This window comes from Pomacea canaliculata, linkage group LG3, assembly GCF_003073045.1.
Source record: "Pomacea canaliculata isolate SZHN2017 linkage group LG3, ASM307304v1, whole genome shotgun sequence".
NCBI lineage: Eukaryota > Metazoa > Mollusca > Gastropoda > Architaenioglossa > Ampullariidae > Pomacea > Pomacea canaliculata.
The window spans coordinates 7037091-7064478 of NC_037592.1; the positions used below are offsets into that span (position 1 = coordinate 7037091).

The window sequence follows — 27388 nt, forward strand, 5'->3', positions numbered from 1 at the left end:
GAATACTGGCAATTGATGCATGCATGAGCACAGCACACACACCCGATTTCAGTACCTGTATGGTCCAGTTTATTTCCTCAGCTGACACAGCTATTGAATGAGTATCTGACATCTTCAAGAGTTAGCAAAGGGAAGGCAGCGGGCAAGAGGAAGTAGTCAATCCCCCCCCCCCCCACCCCCAAAAAAAAAAAAAAAAAAAGATGCTAGCCTCTAGATAAGAATGGTCTCTGACACTTCACACTCTCTTGACCAGAAAGTTACATTACTACCTTTACCTTGTTGTTTTGCCTTTTTATGGAGTATTACCATGTATACATTACAGGACCCCTTCTTTTGCCAGATGTTTTGTTACCATGTAGTTTCTTGCTCATCCAGCGAATAACTGGCTGTAATACTAAGTTCTTGAAAAAAAATTCTAACTATATTTGTAAAATAAGAAAGTAAATGTTCAAAAACAAAATTGGTAAGTTTGCTTGGAGCAGAGGTAAATACCTTAGTACTAGTACCATATTTTCACATTCTCCTTTTCTTTAAAAAAAACTGTTTTGTATCTTGTATGTAAATTGTTAAATGTGTAAAACATTATCTTTATCTGTTTCCCTCATCATGATATGCTTTAGGCTAATCCATCGTCTTCGTTCTGTTGGTAACAGGTTAATATATAATCACTCCCATTGGCAGATCTACGAGTGGCTGTATTATGCCAGATCTCAGATTCTGCAGTAGAGACTGTTTAAAGCCAAAAGTTGAAAGTCTAACATGACACTGATGAAAATAAACTGTAATGAACAGTGTCACTTCATATTCTCCTTTGGGTATCAGTAATGTAATGATGATAATAATAATAATCCTAATCATCATTAACATCAACATCATTGATTTGCATTTAGGCTATTGCAAAGTCACAAGTAGCATAATTTATTGCAATTTGTGCCATGTTCTTCAAGGTGATTGTCCTTGTTCTTTATTCTTATAGGGTGAGGGAGGTAAGCTCCGACGTGCCCCATCTTGGAGGAAAAAGTTCCGGACAAAAGATCCAACCGGCAAGACTGTAGAGGAAGCTGATCCAGGTGTTCCCATAGGGGCCACCCCTGACCCTTTCTCGCAGCCCTCACCTCAGCATGCTCGTCGAGCCACAGCCACAGCCACGGCAACCAGCACTGCTACTCCTCCTGCTGCTGGTGCTGCTGCCAACAACACTGCAACCGGTGTCGAGCCCTTGCCGACTAGTGGGCTTCCAGTTTCAGCACCTACACTATCAGCAGCTTCCACCACTGCAAGAAAGATCAGCGACAATGCCAAACCATATTGAGGGAACACTTTAGTCATGGAGCATCATGGAACGCTGTAGTAGCAGCAGGAGATTATTTTTTTTCTTCGGAAAAAAACAGATGGGAGAAGATGTTGCATTTTTTCCCCTGACATCAGGGCAGGATCTGAGCAACATTGCACTGTTGCTAAATCATCTGTGAGAGCTTGGGGATAAGATCGCAGCAGCTCTCCAGTTCTTCCTCGGTCCTTAGGGCAGCATACGACCAAAGCTCCCTCAAACCAGAAAGTCCATTTTCTGTTTTATTTCCAGAGAGCATTTGCACAATTATGTTTGTTCTCTGTTATTTAGCTACTAGTCGAAGTTCAGGTGAGAGAATACACAGCTCCCAGCATTGGGAGCTTTAATTTCAGTTTTGAAAAATGGTCACAATATAGAAGCAACATATCCTTTGGAAAGCGTTAATGCTTGTAATGCAAGTTATCCATTGAAGCGTCTGGGCCTGGCAGCTGCAGATGGCATATTGTGAATGAACTGGCTCGAGACGTGTTGAAGAGTGTTGTGATGGCAGTGAAAATGGCATTCCAGCACTGCAGATGAGTGAAAAAGATTGATGAGGCCACAGCATTGTTGTCGAAAACTTTTCTTCGTGGGCACAACTTTGTTATACAGAGAAGATGGCGCATGTTGTTCACAATGAACATATGAAGGGCTTGTAGGTGGCACAGAAAAAAGGGATGGCATTTCTTTACTGTGGTGGATGTCATACATCTTATCTCCATGCACGAAAGGAGGAGTGAAACAAAAATGTAATCAGAACCTGTGTAGTCTTGTATGCCATCAGAGAATTGTGGTGACTGCATGCTAGATCTGATTTTACTGCATTGACGTATGGCATGGTGCAATACTCGTGCTGCAAGCATCAATTGAGAGTCACCGCCTTGGGCTGACACCTATGGTAATGCCAAGGGACGTAGGTGTCCGGAATTCATAGCTGGTTTGTGCAATATCTCACCATGCAAATCTCTTGTGTCAGTCTCTCATGACTATCACTATTAGAGATCCACCTGCCAACTTTTGTCAGCGGTGGCTTCAACATCTGTCATTCATGGCTGAATCTGTTAAGAGAGAGCTGCGATGAGAGTTCTTCAACGTTAGGTGATCATTGTTGAGTGGTATGTTAAAAAGAGCACTTGTGAATGTACAAGTGGCAAAAGACATTGGAAGGGGGGAGGGGTCCTTTAATTTTATTTTTGCAGGCAATGGCGTTCCTTTCTTTATTCATATGTATTCAGAAATTTTTAAGGATCTGTCCTGCAGTTGCTGGTTGTTTTTACCTGGACTAGAAAGTCTGTGAAATGAGGCATGTGGTTCATGCACTTTTTTCTTGTTTGTGAATGGGTTACACTTGCAGTCTCTATGTCCTTCACATTCTCTGCCCCTCTTCCCCCTGTTCCCTCCCCCGAATGAGAGAGGAGAGGTGGACATTCTCCATATAATCTAAAAAGATTAGATATGGTAAGTAACCCCTTTTTAATTTTAACCTCCTAAGGACAAAAACAACATAAAGTGTTGTAATGTCAGGGACTAGCATTTTAATTGCAAAGTTCAAATTATTAATCTTGGGAATCCCTAACAATTGGAACATTTCATTCAGATCCAAGAACTGAAGATAGGGTCAGTAGCACGTCATGGCAGGCATTCCTGTTTAGCTCATATTTTTGCCAGTTGTGTGTGGATTACTTTCACATCAAACAACTGTTAGGTGATCATGACTGCCTACTGTGAACATAAGCAACTATTTTTTACATTTTAAAGGACATTCTTAGATAATTTAGTTCATTAAAGTGACAAAGTTTTCTTGATTTTTTTTTTTTAATGTTGAATCAAGTTTATTTTTAAAAAAATAAACAGATGCTTTTTGGTTTGTGTGCTTGGTTCTGTGAGATTCATAACTGAAAAGATTTTGTTTCCTTTTAAGGCAAAGACAAAAAAGGATTATCATCCATGTTCATTTTTCATATTTAATAGTAATGATTTGTGAGAATAACATGTAAATGACATTTTAATTAGCTTTTAATTGAATGTTTTAAAGTTTATGTTTTTAAGATCACTTACATTTTCTTCTGTTGCTTGTTGTTAGGTCCTTGAGATTAATTCAACCCAAAGAAAGAGGGGTTTATTGTTTTTTGTTGTTTGTTTGGTTTGTATTTAGTGGATTAGTTTTGTTTTAATATTAACATATTCTGATGTACAGTGGTTTAAAAGGCCCATTACCACAAGCAGTGTTCTAGCATTCAACTATGTAGTGTTGTACACAGATTCTTAGCTTCTCTTCCACAAGGTGTAATTAAGATTGGTGAAGTTATAGGCAAATAGTGAAGGTGGCAAATTGTATAAGGATTGTGTATTTCTTAAAGGATAAAATCACACAAATTATGCAGGTGTCAAAAATGTTTTGTATGATAAGGCAGTCCAGTATGAAAGTTGTAAGCAAAATATTTGAAAAGATTACTGTACACTCCAGATTACTGATGGATACTCATTGCTTGTGTTGTTCTAGTCTCTAGAGCTAAAGAAGTCATTTATCATGGACCTTACAAACACATGAAAGTTAGCATTTGAAAGTAAAAATGGGGGAATTCCAAATTTAGTGAAATGAAATTCCTTCATTCAAAGTTTAATAATAAGGATGATGATTAAAATCTTTATTTGTACAAAAAGCTGTGTTCCTCATGATGCATAGATAAAGCATAAATTGATGAGAGCAGATTTATAAAATGTGCTTACACTGCAATTAAAACTGAAACATCAACCCATCCCCAGCAATAAGATCAAAATCTTAGCTGTTCTGCTGGTACCTTTTTTTAAAGTGGTACTTTCAGGGGGCAAGGGGATTTTGGGGATAAGAGGACTTACCTAATCACACAGATGCTTTGAGTTCATTGCTGCTTGTAAAATTTTGATATGGACTGTCAGAAGCTTTGTTTGAAGTAGTAATGCTTACTTTTCATTCTGGATTTTACTAATAGTCATGCATGACAATGAAAGAAGATAATAAAGGAAAGATTGATTTAAGCATGACAGAAGGAAGCAGAGAAGAAATGTTCTTGTTTTACAACAAAATGTTAACGCTTAAGGTAATATGTGACAGAAAAAAGATAAGAGGAAAAAATGGTTTTGTTTACTTTGAAATACGTTTATTCTGGAGTTACAGATTTTAACATGGAGATAGTTTGACAGCCACAAGTGCCAATTTGTTTTCAAGTGACTGGTTTTAGTTTATTGGAACATTTTAGTCACCAAGTCTGGGCAAATGTTTGGAACACAAATCTTTAAACACACTTCTTTCCAGGATTTTAGATAGATATCACAAAACTTGGGTCACAGTCATTTCAGTGGACGAAGTCAAAGCTCATGCTGTGGCCTTCATTAACATCAGGAGTTGAATTTTAATTCCACTTACAGGTGCTTTTCCCCAAATGAAAATAATTTTAGTAGCATTGTAAACTAAGAATAGCAGCACATTTAAACTTAATTTCATGTTGGACGTAAATTAGCTTATAAAGCTGTGTAAAACTTGTGATGATTCTTACAAATTATACAGGTAAGGGAGTATTTGTTTCTTCTAAACAGTGTACTGGTTTTTTCCAATTTATAAAGGAGATGAGCAGGGTTTTCAAGTACCCAAAATGAAACACTTGTCATTTTGATTTGACGAAAAAATCCTGCATCAAATTTTGTGTGTGTCTGTGTTTATGAATACAAGTATCTTGAGGGTGTCAGGGAAAAAATCTACCACAATAAGAAAATGAATCAATTGTCTATCTTTTGAAGCCCCTTAAAAAAAGAAAGAGGTGTAACAGGTTGTTATTAGTACTTTGTTTTTAACATCACCCCATGCATTCTTAAAATGATGCAGATTAGGTTGTCACTGTACTAGTGCTGTGCATGTTTGTTTCCCCATAGGAGGAGAATTCCATGAAAGGAACAACTAAAATACAGAAGTTTAAAAAGCTTACTGTCCATTCACAACAGCATAAACAACAAAAGATCTTTAAGACTTTACATTTTAATGCTGGTTTATTATTATTTATTAATTCATCAGTGAGTTCTTTACACATTTTTGTTTGATTTTACAGAAAAGATATTGTAAGTGAACAGTAACATAATACATGATTACATATTAAGAAGCAGGAAATCTATATCATGAGTAATGCAGAAAATGTTCAATTTATTATCACAGGTTTTTTAGGGGTTTTTTTAAAATTAAAACTGCTGATACTTCTAGAATGCCTTTTAGTCACATTATGGCTGAACAAATGTACAATTTTTAAAATCAGTTTTCTTTGAAATGTAACTGTGTTTTTAAAATTAATTTGTTTCAAAAGTTTAGGGACATGAAGTTGTACATTCTCAGATCTATATATATATATCAGACAGCCCATCTGTATACACAGTGTGATTTTTTTTAATTCAAAATTTTTGCCTCTCACTCTGTCTGCTAAATAAAGCTCTGTTGAATGGAGGCTGTTTTAAACTATTTTTATGTCAGATTTTTTTTGATCTGTAATAGATATTTCAGACTGGTATCAGAACAGACAGAGAAATTTGTTTCAGCAGTGCTCTAGAAAATTCATTTCAAAGGTTTTTTTCTTTAAAGGGGGAAAAAGTCCAGGTCCAGCAATTAAATATTTAATTGCTCATAAATATCTGTTACATGAACCAAGGAAGAAAAGGGTTTTTCATGACTCTGAAGTGGTTAAGCATACTCATTCGCTAAAGATTAAAAGTCATATGTGACAGAAGATGTGATCATTTAGAGATAAACTGTGAAAGTGTGAGCAACCTTAGTTGTTGTTTTTAAGTTACGTCAGGGATTACCTTTTTTTTTTTTTTTCAACCACCCTTCCCTCACCCTACCCACCTGACCCACCTATTTGCTTACATCACTTAGTAATTTAAGTATTAACACATTGTAGCCATGGTGATAGCTAAAGTAGTAGCACAGTCATAAATGCTAGCAATGTGATATATATATATAGTTACTCTTGTGTTGATGTATCTCTGCAGTCAGGAAATTTTTTAACACCCAGTGACAGTATCATCTTTTACACACACACACAAAGTCTGAAAGGAAATAGGACATCAAACAAGGTTTTGCTGTCTTTCTTGAAATTTGTGACTGAAAACTACAATTTCTGCAACTAATTACTTTGATCCATCTCTCAATGTACTTAAGAAAGTCCATGTGCTATAATAATATAGAGTCTTTGTATGTGAGAGAGAGTGTGTGTGCTATAATTATGTAGTCTTTTTTGTGTGTGTGTGTGTGCACAACATGTGCATGAGCTTACATGCAAATGCATCTACATCATCAACAGGAGTGAGTCTGGAAACATAGATACAGCATAGTGTGTTTATGACTGTTTATATCACAACTTGTATTTATGTCCTAACTGTAAATGTTTGTATGATTTTGAATATAAACACATTCATTTCAGTTTTTTAACATGCAAATATTATGGAAAGAATACTCTGTCTTTGTTTTTGTAATTTTTGGAGGGAGGGGTGCTTTGTCACAATGCCTGTAGCAGTCAGTTTCAAAGATCAGGGAATATGTTAATCAAGTCCATGTCGAAGCCTAAAACCCTGCTGCAGGCAAGTGTTAGCACTCCAGGGAAGTCCATCAATATTCCGTTATGACAGAGTCAAGGTATTGTTGGAGAAACTATTACCCAGTTTCTTCAGCCTCTTGAATTTGGTTCTGTGCCTTTGTAGGTGCAACTGAATTTAAGTCACATGAATATGTTGTGAAACATGTGAGTGCATAATGTGAACCCGCATGAATGTAAACAGATGCTTGCCTTGTCTCAGTGCTCTCCCATTTTTCCATGTGCTGGAGTGCACAACAGTCCTTATTTATTCATTAAATAAGATCATGCTGCCAGTTCGTCCATCTGACCAAACTGAGGCAGGAAGTAGAGCACACAGAAAAAAAACTACCAAAAGAAAAACAGGTATTTTGTCAAGTTGTGCAGGTATAGATTTTAAGTACTTGCTATAGTAAAAAAAAAAATTGATCTTTTCTTTTCTTTCCTTCTATCTCTTGAGGGTGGAAAAGCAAACAAGATCATTCTGTTGAAACTTGTATAAGCATGCAGAGCATCTGTTGCTTGTGCAGCACTCTGATACATCTTCCTGCAGAAATCTCTCTGCTCATCAGCAAGAACAGTCTATTCAAAGCCTGACGCCACCTGAGAAAAATCTGTTCATTTACTTGTTCACTATTCTTAATGCCGACAGTGTTGGTTCATTCTTGTTGGATGTCTTGTACTTTGTTCCATAGCAACAAAAACCCCATTTTGAGAGATAATCTGTGACTTCAGTGCTTTGTAATTTGAGTGGTGAATCATGCAGGACACCATTTTACTTACAGATGAAAACCAAAAGAAATGTGGCCAAACTCTTTAAACATGACCACTTATGCACTTGATGCTTTCTTCAGTATTGGCGTGCTTGTTCTCTTCGTAGATTGATATTTGCCATGTCTCGAAGGCGCATTATGACTGCATTAAGCTCCTTGTATACTTTTAAAAAGTTAAACCCAAGAGGCTTACTATCAGTTGCATGGGAATCTAGATTGTAATATGCATTAGAAAATGCTTGCATCTCATAGTGTAATTCTCAAACAGTGGCTTGCTTATTAGTAACAAACAAAACAAAATATATATAGGTTTAGTATATAGGCTGTTATAATTTGCAATAAACATTGATATGTTTGAGCCCAAAAACTGCATGCACTATGTGGCCTACAAAAAAAAAAGATTTAAATTATTTTTATTCTTTTATGTTTTTGATTTGATATGTTAGGGGTCTTTCTGTTCCCTTTTATGGCAACTGCTGATGCCTGTTCCACAACTGATTTGATTTTTTTTTTTAATTATTTTATTTTAGTTTTTTTTTTTTTTTTTGTATTTTTAAGTGTCATACATCACTACCCAGAAAAAAAAGTGAGCACAAGATAAATTACGAAAGTCATTCTAACCATACATTTTGTGACCACATTTTAAAGCAGAAAGATCAGCTGGTGACGTTTGTTGTGAAGTCACTTATTTTTTATGATTTGACACTGTTAAATTCACTGCAAGAATTATGTATATGCTAATCTGTAATGGTCTTAGGGCAGCATGAAGCTGTTTGTTGAGATAAGTAGTTGATGTTCCAGACAGCCAAAGGTTTTGTGCATACATGTTGAAGTTAACTGTGCAGTAGTTAGTCGAGACAGCATGCAGGTATCTGTATGTGCATGTGTGTGCACACATATGCACTAGTAAATTTGAAACAAAAACTTCTAGTTGACTTAAATACAAAGATCTTATTTCAAACAAGATTTTTTATGGATTTTTTTATCCATGTTAGTTATAGATATATCAACCCTGGCTGATTTTGTGGCTAGCTGGAAACTATTATTGTTCAGGGGCTGGGGAGACTATTTAAAGACTAGGGTGGGTAGTACGTTGGACACAAGCTTTTAAAGTAAGGAAGGTCTGATGTATTTACTTCCGTGGTTGTGTTTCTGCAGTGTTCGGGGTGTAACTGATCCAGTGCAGCATGTGATTTCTGAAACCTTAGGTTAATGAGTGAATGAAGAGTGCTTGGAATTCAGGGACTAATTATATGTTGACTGTGTTAACTTTGCAAGCACTCGCCTTCCTTTGTCAGGGGATGGTAGAAGTCTTCAGTAAACTGGAATGTCTGCTGGCTGGCCATCAGCAGATTTTTGCAGTGTGTCAGCTCACAGCTTCCAGGCATCGGTGATTGTCACTTACTTTGTTGCCAGAACCTCAAAAAAAATTTAAAAAACTAATGTTATCTCGCCTTTGACAATAAGTGTTATGTAAATAGACTGACCTAGTCCTCACCCTTGGTGTAACCCTGCCATAGTTATTCTCCACTGCAAAAAAGGAAATGTTGACTGTAGATGTAGTGCATTTTTATTATAATATTGGTGCATTCTCTTGGTCTGTATTTGTGCCGAAGTATGATCTGGTGTCACAAAAACTGACAGATTTATGTTTCTGCTTGCCTGATTCAAGTGCAAAGGTGTATGTGTAGGTTTGTGCGCATGTTGTATGTTTTTGTATATGCACAGAACCAAACTAGAGCTTTTATGTGATGTGAGGTCTTGTGAATTAAAAAATTATTCAACCATAGAAATGGAGCTAGGGTTCAGCTCATATTCACATGTGCAAAGCCTGGCTTTCTGGCCTCATCTGTGCAAGGGGGATGTAACGCTTAAAATGTTGTTGCTTTCCTTAGCAGGTGTTTAGATTTTCAACTTGAAAATGTTTGTGTACTTTTATGTTGACTTTGAGTTGCCCACACACTCCACACTTACAGGCTTCCTGCACTAATCTACTTCATGCTTATTAAGCTGCTGCTCTTAATATTGGAGATGCGGAGATTTGTGCTGACAGCTCTTAATACAAAACTACACATTTCAAAATAGTTTATTATAATAGTAAGTAGTGAAGAGTTGACAGTATGTGTGAAAAAGTAATTTCCATATTTTTATCATGTAAAGCATATTATTTCATTATCACCATCTCTACAGTTAACCACAGCATCTTTTTTGTGTTTGAAATGGGACCAAACCATCTTTCATTTACTTTTGCCCCGTATATGCAAAAACTAATAAAAAGCATCTGCCAAAATCTCTTAAAAGTTTAAATTGAAAGTTGTAATTTTTTTTTTTTTGACAGCATAAAGTTCAGGCTGTTCCATGATTTTCTGTTACAATAGCACGACAAATGGGTCTGATGTTCCTAAAAGAAAAGTAAAAATGATTGTCTATCACCAACATTTTTGAAGTGGAGGTGTACTAACAAACAAATCTGTATCAAAAATCATGTTGAAGTTTTATACACAATATTCACTTAATAAAGCTAAGGATGCATGTCTCATTAGCACAACTGCCTGCATGATTGTTGATGGAAGATTTGTTTGCTAAGACATGAGGTCAAAATAAGTTTGTTGTCCTCGGGGATTTGTAAGTGCATCATCAGAAGGTGAAAATGATCTATTCATACCTATGTGGAATTCAAGTTGAGACGACCTTTTATCAGAGTGTTTGTGTGTGCGCTTACATGTCTGTTTCATGTGATGTGTGTATAGAAAGGGTTTTTTTTTTTTTTAAAAAAAAAGGTAAATGTCACCTTGAATAATTGGAGAAAGTGCTCTAAATTGAACAACCATCCCAAAATGTATTTATTTTTAGATGCATTTTTTCAGTCTTAACCACCCATTAGAAGTGAATGTGCATCATAAATATTGCTATCAAAATATACCCAGACTTTTTTTAGATTATAATAAATGGCCTGCATGCAGAGGGGTGGTGAAGCATGTGCATAATCGTTCTAATTAAAAAAAAAACAACCTCATCACAGATCATGGAGATGTATTATATGATGATGTTGAGGTGAAATATAGCAGCCAGCATGTTTACCCCATGTGCAGTGTTAAGAGTAGAAAATGGATTGGTCTTATCAACAGGGTTTTTGTAGAGTGAAACATATCTTGTGTGCTGGTATATGGTACAGTTTCTGGCCAGACGCAAGAGAGAGTAACTGCATTTTATTCTTTACCTCCAGGGACTGACCTGTTTAGTGCCAGTAATAAGAGATATTACCAGTTTTTGGTGTTTATTGACTTTTGTAAGAGGATAGGAAATGACCTTTTGTAAAGAGGGAGCAGCCTGGGAAGAGGAGTTGATAAGGAGACATGAGTAATCTGTCTTTTGGTGTGTGTGTTTGTTTTTGTTTGTTGGGGGAGGGGTAAGGGGTGGGAATGGCTGTTGAGTCTGTGATCATGGACAGCAGAATACTTGCAAGTGATTGGATGATTTCGGCAATAGTTGCTTCAGCTTAGACTTGTCACCACTTGCTTGCCCCCTCCCCCCACTTTATTTTTTAGCCTTTGTATATCATGTAGAGCACGAAATAGGAATGCAGAATGGATTGGTTCCTAATTCGTATAGACTTTTAGAAAAGAAAGTAGAAAGAATAACGATTGCTTCATTCTTATCTGCATGAAAGCAAAACTCTTACCGTTGATCGTTGCGAACGTAGAGGAAAGTGGTTCGTGCGACCTAAAGAAGGCATGCAAGGTACCTCGACGTGCAGGTGACTGTCTTGCATCGCCTGCTCCCGTGTGCGCGTTAGTTCAGGTGAGAAGCGCGTCCCTCCATGGGTGAGCTGGTTTGCAGGCGTGTGACGACGACGGAAAAGTGGTGTCTGGCGCCCCATGACCTCCAGAAACCAGGGTGCTTTGGTGGACTTTCACTCTCCGTGGATTTCTGTTCTTATACCCCCCCCCCATTTTTTTTTCTGGTTGGCGAGAGAGGAGGCGGTGGTGGGGAGATCGCAGCAAGGTCTGGTTGTCTCTACAGGCTGGCATGCTCCTGACAACTCCTCGAACAACTTGTTTCGCCAGAAGAGCGAGGAGACTTGTTCAGAAACATGGAACTGTTCCTGTGTGTCGAATGCGACCGGTCTGCCCCCCACTGACCACCACCCTTGCACACCAGTGGCTATTCTTTTTTTCCACCTCCTCCCCTTGACGTCTTGGATAATGGGCTTCATAGTGTGGATCATTTGCTTTTCATTGTGCTCTCGGAAAAGGCTCGAGCAGCATTTAGCTAAGCTGGCCGGCCGCTCCGTGTGAGCTGGGATCCATAACTGTCCACTCTCTGCGCTCTGTCGTCTTACGGATCATAGTTGATGGCTCCATCCTTGCTGACGCTTGACAAACACGAGTCTGATATAGTTTCACGCCGAGTAGCTTTGTTTTGGGAGGGGGACTTTTTTATTATCTCCCAACAGAGACTATAATATTCAGCAAACGAAGTCAAAGGGAAGACAGTTGTCTTGCAGTGGGTTCAACACCTTGGAGCTTGTTCCTTCTCGGCAGTTGACTCGGGGGTTTCCTTGCCGGAGGATGTACCCTCACTGGTTTTATAGGTTGCAGGGCTTTTGTCTTGCGGTTTCTCGGTCTGAAATTGGGGGAGGAAAAAAGCAAAGGGACCAAATTTAGGCCAAAAGAGAAAACCTGCAACTAATGTTGACTACGCTGTCGGAACATGCTTTGTTTGAAGATATATCTTGCTACCACCACCACCCACCGTCTTCACCTTCTCCCCCTCAGGCATTTTTTTAATAATTTTTCCGTCTCGTTGACATTGTTGGGGGTAGGGGTCGGAGGAAGGTATGTATTATTAGTTCAGATATAGGAGGTCGCTGTTCTTAATTTCAGGGACAGATTAACTCACTGTTAGATCGCACCGAAACTAAGCATGTTCAAAGGCCCATTTCTGTTTCTTTGCCTCTGATTTATCACTGTGATTATATATAATTCGTGCCGGTTCCTTTGAAGAATCTTCTTGTGGTTTTGTGGATCCGGGTTTGCCAGTTTTATGGTTAATGCGAGTTGCCGATACCGCATTGAAGAGAGATGTCCCTACATTGTCAGTTGATAGGAACTAACGCGAACAAATGAAAAAAAGTAATTTTTTGTTATAAAAGCCATTGTGCGTCGCGTTGGGTGGGTTTTTGTTGTTTTTTTTTGTTTTTTTTCGAAAGAGGAGCACGGTTGTTCTCGAGGTGGTGTTTGTAAGGCGGACCAGACATGCTTCTGTTACTTGCTGCCTGACGTGCCTCAGTCAGTTTGTCTGACGCGCTGCTGAACTTCCATGTCTGACGCACTTACCACTCTCCCCAGCTCTCCAGCCCTGGTCGTGAGACTAACAGTTTTAAGGAGAAAACGGAGATTCACGCATTACTATGACTAAAGCCCTTCTATTGTGACTGTCGCCTTTCTGTCTTCTGCTCAAACCTACAACCGCTTTTTTTCTGAGACAATGAAATTGCTGTTGGCTTCTTCCGCCGTCTTATTCCACGATCAAAGAGGTGCACTGATGCTCGAGTATCTATCTACCTGTGAAGTGTGCGTCATAGGTGAGGTCTGGTGGTCAGAAGGGTCATGTGACCCACGTATGCGTCTTACAGCTTGCGTCCACGCGTTGTTTAGTTTCACCGGACCTTGGATAGTGTTTCGGTTTGCGCTTTAATTTTGCTGTTTGTAGTTTAGCCGTGGCTGGCTCTAGGAACGGTAGCCAGCAGTCTTGGAGTAATGTTGCACTTGTTGGCAAAACGAGTGTCTAGGGTTTTGTTGGCGCCGCAAAGCTGACATGGTTAACCAGTGTTTGTTTGGTGTAATCACGTGTACTAGAGTTTTAGTTTCGCTTACTCCGGAATCCGTTGCATGGAGAGAATGATGGCCTGTTGACTCAAGTCTTTCTGCCTGCTGTAGGCCGAGGCGTCTGGCTCCAGATGTGTGTAGCTTCAGGCAGTTGGCAGCTGCTACCGAACGTTGAAAGTTGTGCTTCTTTCTTGACAAATCGTTCAGCCATATGTGAAATGATTGCGACATTACTCAGAAAACGCGGTTTGTAAACATGTCAAAATGGTTTGTCAGATTGCCTTTCCGATCCCCAACTCCAAGCTGTGATTGTCACTAGCGGATGTCAACAACTCCATGCAAAACACCGAGAGTGGGTTTAATGCTGATCGAGAGAAACGTGTCCAAATTACCCAAATTATTGCCCATCGTTACAGCAGCCTTGACCTCGCTGCATTTTTTTTTCTTTTTATGACTTCCGACCTCCAACTGACGGATGGTGTGATCGGTGTGTTTTTACGCGTCATTTTCTTTTAATTGTTGTTGTTTACATTTACGACATTTTAGGAGCGGAATACCAGTTAGAATGCGTGCTCGTGAGCTTCTGTGTATGTGTAAGTGCATGTATGCATACATTCTGTCCCTCCATAGAGCCAGTCTGCGAACATCACTCCAGTAGAAAGCAAGTCTGTTACTTTGGTAGAAGTGAGCGCTTTCAATGGCAGACTGTAGTTTGAGGATGAAATGGCTATTTTCTGGAAGTGCACACTCAAAACTAGACTTCTACACCCTTTCCTTCCCCTTCTCTTTTCTTACCCGTTTAAATTTTTGTACAAAAAAAATGTTTTAAACATTTGATTGTTTTTTAAAAATTATTTATTCATGCTACTGCGGTTTCTTTTTCGTTGGTCATGATGTGAACACTTATACTACCATGAAAATAAAATGAGATGGAAACGAAACAATATGCTGTTTGTTTTTGTGTGTTTTTTTTTGTTTGTTTGTTTCTTTTTGTTTGGTTTTTGTTTGTTGTTGTTGTTTTTTTTTGTTTTTGTTTTGCTGGTGGAAATAATGATTTGATCGAAAAGTAATTTGACTACAGCAGAATAAATAAATAATCAGACACCGTATGTCACCGGCAAAGGAAGTCGGACATCAGTCCGGAGTAATATTAGGACAAAGCTTGTAGAACCAAAATGAGAAATTAATTGGGATGGGGAAGCATTCTCTTCAAAATGCTTGCTTGTACAATGAGTTTGATTTAAAATGTGATGAATATTAAGTAGAAATAATTTTTACAATTACAAGACTTGAAATGTATCGATAGTTATCTTTCGTTAAGATTAAGATCCAGCCTGTTGGCACATTTTTGCATGTAACACGATCTTCTGGATTATTGCTTTGACGCTCGGTTCTGAAATTTCCCGAAGAAGGGCAAGACCCATAAATCTGTACCATCTATCGTTTTTATGACTGGACAAAGGTTTTAAAACCAAAATGGCGTCGACGGTCGGTTGAAATTTCGCGAAGAAAGGGAAAGAAAAACAACACATAAATCCGTCTTTTTTTTCTTCTTCTTCTTTTTTTTAACAGTCATCCAGAGAGTAGGTCTTATTTCAATGGCATAAGTAAATAAGTAGACAATATTTCCCAAGATTAAGTTGAAAAAAGTCATTCAGTTTTTGAGACACAGGCCTGTACATAACACCATGAACAGACAACCACAAATGACGCTTACGTTGTCAAGGTTGCAGCCAATAGGAAAGCTGATGCCATATGTTGATTAGACCACAGATGTGCATAGGTGTGCTGATGACTACGAAGTTCTTCGCTGTTAGTCTCGGCGAGCTTAAACTATAAATGTGACTAAACCGGAAGCTTTCTGCACATCAGCCTCGTTCTAGTAATTAACTGGAAAAAGTCGTCTGCAAGGAATCCATTGATATGTTCGTGATTGGATGTATATTTCTACCTTTTTCGTACACCAGCTTACCTCTCTCCCTGTATGTCGGGAACCTTGGGAATGTGAAGTGTAAGTAAAATGTACAGAGGTGTCGTTACCGAGCCGCGGCCCTCGGACTGAGTACACTCTCGCTGTCTCTGCTACCCGCGCCCAGGTGTACCCGAAACACATACACTCATGTGGGGAGAAAAAATGTGCACCAACGCTTTAGCCCTCTTCCAACTTCTCTCGTGACAGTGTGCGCTCTTATTTGAAAGTTTGTGTCTGTAAAATGATGGACAGGAATTTCATAATGACATGTTTTCGAAATGTAGTTTTGTGGTCTAGCTTTCCATAGCAAACAAGAAGAATAACTGAACGACTGTTGTTGTTTTTTTTTCCAAGGATTCCATCATTACTTTGTGCCTTCTGTTTTACATCAGCAAATGTATTCTGTCTTTAGTCCACATGACACGTAAACATAAGGTCAGAAGAAAATTTGCTTGTGGACTTTATAAGATGAACTTCCCCATCTAAAATGGAATTTACGAGGAGGACTTGCCGATAAGCTCGTTGGGTTGTTTTTTCAGATACAGGCTGAGATTATGTTTGCCTCTTAGAGTTTTGTTCCCATGTCAGACAACCCTTGGCCTTGTCAACGAAAGCCAGGATGGTGGACAACAGCCTTAGCAAACGGAATGCTCAAGTACTGTTATCGAGTCAACTCAAAGATTTTATTCAGCAGATTTGTCATGAGCTTGCCAAAAAAAAAAAAAAAAAAAGAGAGAGAGAAGGGGGATACACTTGCACTTGCTCGTTTTCAAGAACACTTTTTTTTTCAAGAGAGAAAACTTCTAGGATGAAGATACAGATTACAAATTTCAGGGACCGCCGAGAGCCAGCATAGGCTCCAAGCCAGATGACCATTCCGGCCCTCTTGCATTAATCATTAATTTAATAGTTTATTTTTTCCAGCATATAACAGTATGCTTACAAGTTTACAACTAGCAATATCTACATGTCGTTTATTAGCGTAATATACACAATAGATGTTAGGCAGAGTGCACAACTTTGTAGCGTTCTTTAAAGTCTAACGTTATTTATTTGTTTTTTTCTCGAGCTACCTTTTCTTTTCTTTTTAGCTTTTGACTTGACTTGTGATGGTGTACGAGGCGGGGGAGGTATAAATGCTGCAAATGCACTCGTGGGGGTTTGGAAATCTACATCTGCACAATAAAACAAGCTGTGGACGACAATTTACCTGAGTATGTCATTCAGGTTTTGCTGATAGTGAAGACACCGGACAAAGACTAAATGAGCGATAACGAGACGAGACGCAAACAGGTTTAAAAAGGATATCGTCTTCACAATAAAACAAGCTGTGGAAGAAAATTATCTACGTTTGGTGGTCAGGGTTTGCTGACAGTGAAGAAACTGAACAAGGACTAAAGGAGCTTGCATTTTTATGTAGGGGATATAATAGATAATACAGAGACTGGACAAAGGTTAAATGACATCAAAACTTGATCGTGATTCACCAATTGTCGTTTACAGCTTGTTTTATTGTGTAGGTGATAGAGCGATAATGAACTGTCTTTATACGCATGCGCAGACCATGTCAAGACGGTCATTCCATCCTAGACACCGGGGAACGTGACACCTGCAGCCCGTCGACCTGTATTGTAGTGACTCAGAGGAAAAAGTCAGTGTAAGGTAGACTAGAACTGTACACGTTGCAAAACTGTTAACACGCTTATTTAAACTACAGTTTTACCAAATAATGAAGGCTTATTATTAATACTTTTATATGCCCGTGGGGAAGAAAGTCAACGTTGGTACCGGAGAATTTTTCAACCTCCATCCGCTCCCCTGACATCACCTTAACAAATCTTTTAGTCTCACTGTTTTCACCACAGCAGTTTGAACATGTTTTTTTAATAATTCGTTCTATTTCGACGGCTGCAGCATTAGAGTGTTATTGGTGCATCGTGATGTTTTGTTCACAAGGAACTTCTGTGTATACTAGTGTATTTCTTGTGATGGAGAAGTAGGAGAAAAAAAAGTCTCTCACTGTGTTCAGTAAGTACAGTGTGGTTACAAACATTTTTTTTTACACTTCTCGCTTACAGGCTGCAGCACCAGGAGAGGCACTCTCTCTGTTCACAGAGTTGTCCTCACCCATCCTTCCCTGACCCCTTGATCTCCACCTCATCAGGCCTGAATAACAGAATAAGAAGGTGAAAAATATTTTAACAACACTCTGTCTGAATTCTCGCTTGTCACATGCATGTTTGTGTGTGTGTACTTAGCGTCTCTTAACAGCCATATTTCGTGTGCTAAGCAGTAGTTATACAATGTCGGAGTCGGCAGTTTTTGACCATGCATAACATTGCTCATGCATTGTACAAAAATGAACTTTCCAATTTTTTAAAGAAAGAAAAAAAAAACTTGAATATGTTTTTCTTTAAATCTGTCAATGATCTGAACATAAGCACTCCTTATCGGAACTGAATATGAAATTTTTCCTTCTCGTGGTAACAATCACGACCTCTGTTACGTACTTTAAGTATGTTAACACTTCACTGGGAAGTGACCTGACTGTAGAGAATATTGTGACAGGAGAAAGATAGAGGTGAAACGTGGTTAAATTAAACACAAATCATGAAACGTGCTTAAATTAATTAAACACAAATAGCGCAAGGGAGGTCTAACACATGAAGTCATGACGTCATCAGAAACTGTCCAGTCATCGCAGCGCATGAGCAATAAAACCTAATCGTCCTAAATCTGGTTCGACCTACGCCAAGAGTATATAACACGTGTTGCCGCGCACTCTCACACGCAGAAGGCCCCGGGAACACCAAGAAGAAACTCCAGAAGTCGGCGATCATTTGCCTGGAGACATTGCTGGCCGCAAGAAGAGAAGACAATTGTGAGGACAATTTGACTTTATACCATTTTTATAGATGCCAGTTTTGCAACTTTCTTTAACAAAATTATTTTAATCTTTTAATTTGTTTCCATTTTTTCGAGCATTCATTGTCTTTTTTCCCCCTAAGAATAGTTGTTTCAATCTTTGTTTATCATTATTATAGTATTTTAATGCTGCTAAAGGCTTCATGATCCGTGTGGTAATGGAAGATTATTTTATGTTTTTGGCTTTGAATTTTATATTTAGTCTGCTTATTCATCACAGCTGCTTGTGCTTACCATGTAAATTTATTGTCGTTGGGCTGAACTTATATTATTTTTACGATAGAGTCTCTTTGTACTTATTTAATAAATCCTAAATATGAAGGAAACCTTAAAGATGGGCTCAACAAACGCCAGTGGATTAACATTGTTTAAAGATTTATATATATACAAATCTTAACTTTGCTCAAAAATGCCATGCAAACTTCGTCCCCACACAGTACTCAAGAGTTTCCTCAAAATATTTCAAAACCGATTGTTATCGAGTCAATTATACAGTAGAAGCAAGTCTTGAACTTTCAGCAAAACGAAAATATCTTACAGCAGTGCTAATTATACAATACAATACAATACAATACAATGCAATACAATACAATACAATACAATACAATACAATACAATACAATGCAATACAATACAATACAACACAATACAATACAATGCAATACAATACATCTTTATAATCTATGTCTGGTCGTGCCAGAGATAGAAATTTTCCTTTGTTGCTGGGAGCTCCCACAGTCAACTGAGAATAATAAACTGAAGAGATTACTATTACACCTCATACACTTAGGCAGTTATACTCGTGCTTAACCCCCTCATATGACACAATTGTCAGATACACTTCCTCTTACTTTCTTACACACATAAATTCATGTATAAAAGTATCAGCTGTTAAAACCAACTACGACTGCTGGTAAAAAGCTTAAACAATATCAAGCACCAGATATGAAGCATCGACGCTTTTTACACCGTTCTAGTGTACAGGTAACATCGTGACACAACCACAACACAACATCGGTTCCCAGTCACTTCATCCCCAGACACTTCATCCCCAGACACTTCATCCCCAACGCTTCATCCTTAAAATGAAATTTTAACTATAAAAATTATGAAGCCGGCGAAAAATTTAACTGAAATTCAAATAATTATCTTCATATAAACATCACAATAAGTTTTACAATTAAAATAAATGTTGAAATACATTAATAATATTTAAATCATGCTATTAACTTCAATGTCATTTGAACCTCTACAACATTAGTTAAAGTATTTTAATTGTAAAACTTATTGTGATGTTTATATGAAGATAATTATTTGAATTTCAATTAAATTTTTCGCTGGCTTCATAATTTTTATAGTTAAAATTTCATTTTAAGGATGAAGCGTTGGGGATGAAGTGTCTGGGGATTAAGTGTCTGGACACCCACAACATCAGTCGTATCCTAATCCAATTCTTAAAAGAACTGAGTGTGTGAGAGTGTCGCGTGTAGCAACGAATACGATCGCTCTCCAGTGCAAAACAAACGACACGCACACGTGAGAACACCACAAATACACGTTTAATAAAAACAAACAACAACCCCCCCAAAAAAACCAACAAAAAACAAACAAACAAAATAACAAAAAAATTAAAATAAATAAAAGGAACATGGGAGGAAAAAAAACCCAAAAAAAAAAAAACAGTGGGTCTGGGACAGAAGGGGACACCTACATCTACCAATCGCCACTCCCTCCCTTCTCCGTTCGTACCCTGAAATATCCCCACAGATAGATGTTACTACGTTCTCAAATCAGATTCCACGCAGATAAATGCTACTCCGTTCTCACACCGGATTTTCACGCAGATAAATGTTACTCAAATGTTCTCACAACAGATTCCTCACAGCTCAACATGGCTCCCCTGTTCCGCTCTCCTTTCTCTTTTTTTCCTTTTCCCGCCAAAAACGTCACTAAAACAAAATTACGTCAGATTATAGTGACGCAGCAACTCCCTCGATCCTCCCCTCTAGAACTAAAGCTCGTGCTGAGGCAGCACGCGACACGCGACAGAGAGAACCATTGATGTGTGTGTGTGTGTGCTCTGAAAAGCTTAAAAAAGAAATGGAGACAAACGTTATGAGGAGCTCTCCCTGCGTGTATCAATAGGTAAATAACAAATTTTGCATGCAGCTAAATGAGGAAGAAATAAGTTTTTACATCGATAAATATGCATCAAATTTTATAATGTTATATTTTTAATGGTAAAAATGTCATTATCAGCAGTCAGTTGTAACTATAAAAAATGCAATGATGGAAACAAAGAACATAGGAACTATAAACGAACGAACAACCGTACTACACGAAGAATAAAATCTAATACAGAAAACACAAAGAGGAACCAAATAACAAGAACAAGAGCTGAGAGTAACATGATATTACAAATAATAAGGGTGTAATAAAGGACTAGTATTATATAAGTATTCTTATGTAGTTGTTTTTCGTAGTTTTTTAATTTAAGTTTGTCGTTTGATTGTGGCGTGGTTTTTTTTTTTTTTTTTTTTTTTTTTTTTTTTGGGAGGGGGGCGATACGGGGGCTTTGATTTGTCTTGTTTTGTATATAATATTTTTTTTGTAGATTTGTATCGGAAATATGGCCATAGTGCTTGTAAAAGGGGGATCTGACCCACTGTGACCACATCCTGTTTTCGAAAGGGGAACATCGTGTTTGTTCTTTGCTTGTCTCCATCTGTTTGCACGACCGACTTCACACTAAAGTCAGTTTTTCCTCCTGTCGCCGCAGTTCCTGAAGACAACACGTGGCAGCGGGCTTAGATTCTGATGATGTCCACGTCCAGCCCACCAAACCATTTCTTGCCAAACTGGGGGCTGGCTTGCTGCTTGCTGTTGCTGGGGTCAGTGGTGGTTGCCATGCCGACACGGAGGGATCTGCAGCGCAGGAAGGTGCTTCAGGATCAGGAGATGAGCTTGTGGGTCGGGGGCAGTGGTGAGGGGCTGAATGACCGGGAGAAGCTGGTGGACAAGCTGATAGTGGAGGAGAAGAAACGCTTGATCACATCGGCACGCCTGAATAAAGCCCCGTTTCCACCCAGAGACAATTTCTTCTTGTCCCGTGCTGAGATGGAAACGACGACGGCGTTCAAAGTCATCCGCGAGATGCCAAAGGGTACGAAGCATGCACGTGCGGCTTTCACTCGATGTCAAAAGGGCATTTCTGAAATCGTTTGGGTGTTAGATTATAATCTGGGTGCTGCAAGTCATCGCAATCAAACTGATCAATGGTAACTGATAAAAGTGGCTACATTCTAGTCAGTGTATCTAGTCTGTTGCTCAGGCGCATCAATATTCAGTTTTAAGACAGCTGTATATAGCACGTAAACTGAATAATTCTTTTAGAAGCCATTACCCTAAATACACACTTCCCGTGTCAAGTTGAAGCACATTACCAATGACGTTAGGTATGGTAGCGAAAAGATGATGATGATGATGACGACGACGACGATGACGACGACGACAACGACGACGATGATTGATGATCATGATGATGATGATGGCGGCAGGAGGCGTGCTGCACGTCCATGACGAAGCGATTACTAGCATCGACTGGGTCGTTAAGAATGTCACCTATCGACCTAACTGCTACATGTGCGTGGACGCCTCCTACAACGTCGAATTTCACTTTTTCTCCATCCCTCCCAAAAACACAGGTGAGCAGTTAGGGTTCTTTCATGAAGCGAAGTATACGGTTACCTAGGGCGCAAACGCTGGGGTGAGGATGGGTGCTTCGCAGAGATGGTCTGAGATTTTCAGTGATGAAGAAGGATAGGATATTGTGTTTATGATTGCTCATTAAATAACAGCTGCAAAGCCTACTTTACAGGTTACACTTCTCTGAACGGAGCATCATTGGATCATGCAGACAACCAATGACAGAAATATCTCGCGCCGTACGATCAACAGCATGTTGAAATAAAATGTATATTCCTTTTCATCTACAATGAAACAAAACAACAGCAATCCTTTCTGAAACTTAGAAAGGTTTTTTATTGCTACACGCTGTCAGACATCATTTTGTAAGATATCAGATAGTATATCTAACGCGATGTGATTAAGACAGATGTAGACGTCGTACTTTGAACGACTGTTACAAAGCCAGCTGGTACCATCAGAACTACGATTTGCCCTCTTCATGTCTCTTCGCTTGAAATACTATAAAGACAATAAAGATTCAGTGCCATAAAAAAATGTCTGTCTTGATCTTTTGGCTTCTCTCTCTCTCCTTTTCCATTCCTCCCTCTTTCCTTGTGTTTTTCATGCGTTCGGAAAAAGTGTGTGAAGAGAGAAAGGTGTGGTGGACAGGACCACAGAGATAATGTAGATTTGTGTGTGTGTGTCTTTAGAGTAATGAATGCTTGATTCTATGGTTACAATGACTTATTTTTTTACTTAAAAGATTGTACTTGGAGGTTGGTGAGTGAGTACAGACAACGGTCCGAGGATGCAGAAGCTTTTGATCAAAGGTTAGTCGCTCTGAATACAGTTGTAGCCAAATTCATCAATCTTTCTGGTAGTTTATCATCCGTGCATTTATATATCGCTGTAATAATATTTGCCACAGATGTAAAAATAAAGCAAAAGGCTTTACAAAATTATGGGTTTCACTTTTCAACCCAATCCGCTTAAAGCGATGTGAGTAAGGAATTTTTATGCTGTGGGTTGTATGGGAATACACACACACACAAACATATTTTTCTTCAAACCGTGCACAGTTTACAGACGAATGTTAAGAGAATGGATGAGAACCTCGACTCTGTCTTGCTAGATTACACGCGAACCTGACCCTCTTGGCGGCCTCGCGGGACGTGCACGCGGCCTACCCCAACTCTGACGCCGCGTGGGAAGAGTTCACGGCCTACTTCCGGAAGATAGAAGGCCTGATGCTGTATGCTCCAGTCTTCCAGGACTACCTGTACGAGGGCCTGAGGCAGTTCCGGGAGGATGGAGTGCAGTACCTGGAGATTCGCGCACTCCTACCTCAGGTAATACTTGCTTCAGCCATCCCGTAATTATAAGGAGTATCTATCCCGCATTACCCCTTCATGTAGCCACTCGTGGGTGTACCTTGCTTTAAAAGACCTCAGAGTCGTTCTCTTTCTCTGTCTCTCCATCTTATCTCTCTTTTTCAAAGGAAGCTGTTCACTTGTTATATTTGAATACAAACTTGTTTTGTCCTTAATCCTCAGGTATATGAGTTGGATGGCAAAACGCACGACAAAGCCACGGTGCTCGGCATTTACAAGAAGGTCATCAACCAGTTCGTAGCGGATTTTCCTGATTTCACGGGCGCACGTATCATCAACATTGCTGTCAGGTATTTACACACACAGACACACAGATTAAACAACAGATAACTATTAGTGATGTGTTCTCTTAGTCACCGATCGTTCACTCTAACAATTAATGAAGTGTCATTCTTCTGGCCACTGAATGTATACCAACAATATGTTGATGTCCGTCAATCTTTTAACTCTAATAATATTACCATGCAGTATATCTGTGTTAACAATAGTCGCGCACAATAAAACTGTTTGAAGTTAAATCTTTAATAATAGCTTTTTATTGGCGTTTCTCACATTTTGGGACCGTAGTTGTGAAACAAGAGCAATATAGCTGCCATGAGGCAAAGAAAAGATTTTTGTTTCCAAAGTTATTAAGCTATGTATAAAACTTGTTTTACACCTGGAGCAGTAGTGATAACGCGATAGCAAAGATTCCCTGGTTACAAGGGACACGAAGTAGTGACCGCGGATTTTGCCCTTCGTCAACGACTTACTCTCTCTTTATAACCTCCACTCATGGTGTGATGATGACAGGTTGATAACATTTTCAGCTGCTAGTTATTAATGATTGAGTACACTAAGTCTGCTGACAGTTTCGATTAAGTAGTTAAGAGTCAAGCCACTATAATGTGCTAACACTTTCGTAGTTAAGGCACACACTAACCCCGCACTTTAAACCACTATGTTTCGTGGAAAGGTTCAAGGAGAAGTCGCTGATGCTGGAAGACATCAAACAGGCGGCAGCCTTATATCAGTCGGACCCTGGTTTCATGGTGGGTTTCGACCTTGTCGGACATGAGGACCCGCTTAACCCTCTGTCTTACTACTTCGAGGAATTGCAGTATCCCTCCCAGCAGAACCCCCCTATTCAGCTCCCCTACTTCTTCCACGCCGGAGAGACTAGTGAGTACAAAAACTTGGATGGAAAAAGGCAACATTTGAACACGTGCCTGAGGATGCTGCTATTGTTATTTTTGTTCGTGTTCTTGGTATCGCTCATGTTCTTGATTTTGCTCGTGTTCATCATATTGCTTGTTAATTTTGTTTATATTCATAATCTATGACTTGGGTATAGATTCTTTCAACGTATCCCTACCATCTTCATCATCATAGCTATCGATCTTGAAGATGATTACCGACGTACAACTTTCACCACGAAGCCATTTATTGGTTTCAGACTGGGAAGGAACGGCAGTGGACTACAACCTACTGGACGCCATCTTGCTTGGAACCAAGCGTATCGGTCATGGCTATGCTTTGCTCAAGCATCCGGTTCTAATGGAAAAGGCCAAAGAGATGAACATTGCCGTGGAACTCAATCCGATTTCGAACCAGGTCAGTAGAGGTCAGGCTTATTTTGAACCAGGTCAGTAGAGGAGTATGGAGTCAGATGCATTAATAAAGCTTAGTGATGGATGTTGGTAGATTGTAATTGTTAGGCCGTCGTGTTTTTCTCTTTCTGATGATTATTGTCACAGCCGTCTTATTCTCTAGATACTGAAGTTGGTCGACGACTTGAGGAACCATCCGGGAGCGGTCCTCATCGCCAACGGCTTTCCGGTGGTTATCAGTTCCGATGATCCGGTCGTGTGGGGCGCGCTGCCCTTGACACATGACTTCTACGTTACTTTCATGACAATGATGGGGGCCGACATGGGGCTGGCCACACTCAAGAAGCTGGCTCTCAATTCACTGGAGTAAGTACATACATACGTTATCTGACTGCATGTGTGTGGTACGTTAACTATGCGTCCAGCTAGTGTCTAACCCTGATCGCATATCCTTGTGTAATTAGTATTTGACTGATCTATTTGTTTGTAGTTGACAAACTCGATGCGGTATTTGCAATTGATAGATTATTTGTAAATGTATTGGTATCTGATAAATTATGTATAATATAAATAAATTTTAAATCATTTGATGAATATATTAAATCCAAAAGAATACTTATAAATTTAAGCAAAGTTATTCGAATTGCATCACTGTTTAGGTGATTTCTCTTTATGTATGTTTAATTGTATTCCCATGTATTCATCTATATATTTTGCCATTTTGGCACCATCTGTTGTGAGGTTGTTACTGTGTGGTGAGATTGTTATTGTATGATATTGTTATGATATGATCTTATAACTAAACACGCACCCAGTGCTTATATAGCCAATAAATAAAATGCTCAAATGTAGTTGCTATTGGTAGAATACTTACACAATATCTAAAAATTGTTTTGACAAAGTAGCCCTACTTTATAATATAACCATAGAATATAATTTATTGTCCACACACATGTGAGTGTGCGTGTGTACGTGTGTGGAAGGCGGGAAGGGGAGGGGCGGCTGTGCACGTAGTAGGGGAGACTATTCAGCGTTCTGCGAAGTTTGTTTTTGTTTATTACCTCCCATGTCACTCCTTTTTCCAGGTACAGCGCACTTTCACAAACTGAGAAGCAAACCGCCATCCAATCTTGGAGGCTGAAATGGGACAGTTTTATCAGGAACACCATACAGAAGTACGATTTGGAACATTTATTCCCCGTTGGCTAAACCTGATACCGCACTGATATCCTTTCACGCCGAATTTTACACCGACCTTCGCTTGGAACCACTAATCGTTCAACACAGATATTCTTACCAGTGACTCTTTCAGTTAATGTTCAACTTACCAGAGTAAGTTAAACAATCAAACAAAAATATATTTATAAAAACTCTTTTCAGCCTTTTTTACGCCAGCGAAATGCTTATTGGAAGAATTTATTGCCTTGAAAATAAAAATATGTCCATTAAAGGTTGTAGCCTGAATGAGAAATTATGACTCAGTTTAGTTCACTGAAAAACGTGTATACTCTTAATGAAAACTTTTTATGGGGCTAGCCTTCGGTGGTGTTTTTATTTTACTCCGAATATTTTCATGACCCATCCACCAGATTGTTTATAGCGTGAAACGATCACAAGGTGAAAACACTTCTCTGACAAATAAACCAAGCAGTTATTGCAACAAGCAAAGATTTTTAGGCTTTATTTCTTTTTTCCTTTGCTTAAAAAGCAGTTTTGGCATTCACATTTTGTACATATATCTTTATCAGATACTGTACATCACTTTCAGTGAAAATGTAAAAAGGTTTGAGATATTTGTGTAGTTAACAGTGATCCGGTTTGAACCACGATCAAACTTAAAGCTCTGCAAGATTTTATATGAGAGTTAGAGTACAGTCAAAGATATAGAGAAATTAAATTAATAATGAAATACATGTATAATTAAAATATAATTTACAATCAAATATATGTACCATTAAACTTCATTCTCTCCGCAGTATTTATAACTAGGTGTGGTGCCGTTTTGCTATAGGCTTCATTGCCTTAGCTTCCCAAATAGTCGAATGTTCTAGTTTCTTTTAAGATTTGATGTTTCCTTATGAAGACTGTTCTTAGTTCATCTTGTTTTTGGATTTTTACACGCAGAATTAAGAAACTTCATTGCATATGCAGAGTTGTTTCGTTTTTATTTTATGTGTGCGTGCGTACGTGTGTGTGTTTATGTGTGCACGTTTGAAAAAAGTGCAAGAGATTTTCTGACTTGAAACGACAACATAACAATGTGATATGGTTCGTTGAATGAGAGAGCGGAAAATTG

At 38.8% G+C, this 27388-nt stretch overlaps 2 protein-coding genes across 13 annotated transcripts in view; both read left to right on the plus strand.

The window, feature by feature from the left end:
* The window catches only part of LOC112558503 (liprin-alpha-1-like), a 63350-nt gene extending 48881 nt beyond the window's left edge, over window positions 1–14469 (plus strand). For 8 of the 11 annotated variants that reach the window (XM_025228973.1, XM_025228968.1, XM_025228969.1 and 5 more), the window contains one exon: window positions 977–14469. In XM_025228973.1, the coding sequence (XP_025084758.1) occupies window positions 977–1312 (336 nt within the window). In that variant the 3' untranslated portion in view covers window positions 1313–14469. The remainder of the gene's footprint in view (window positions 1–976) is intronic. The other 3 variants (XM_025228976.1, XM_025228978.1, XM_025228977.1) reach the window with 2 other exon arrangements.
* A 2598-nt stretch (window positions 14470–17067) lies between these two features.
* Window positions 17068–27238, plus strand: LOC112560433 (adenosine deaminase AGSA-like). Of its 2 annotated transcripts, XM_025232298.1 has the most exons (12): window positions 17068–17151; window positions 17579–17686; window positions 18185–18381; window positions 21205–21588; window positions 21983–22129; window positions 22876–22942; window positions 23245–23461; window positions 23666–23793; window positions 24459–24664; window positions 24939–25096; window positions 25256–25458; window positions 26178–27238. In XM_025232298.1, exons 4-12 carry the CDS (start codon window positions 21243–21245, stop codon window positions 26299–26301), a joined length of 1596 nt encoding a protein of 531 aa, XP_025088083.1. In that variant the 5' UTR covers window positions 17068–17151; window positions 17579–17686; window positions 18185–18381; window positions 21205–21242; the 3' UTR covers window positions 26302–27238. The 2 variants fall into 2 exon arrangements, with proteins under 2 accessions (XP_025088083.1, XP_025088084.1); XM_025232299.1 differs by lacking the exons at window positions 17068–17151; window positions 17579–17686; window positions 18185–18381 and adding an exon at window positions 20421–20570.
* Window positions 27239–27388: the final 150 nt, after the last annotated feature.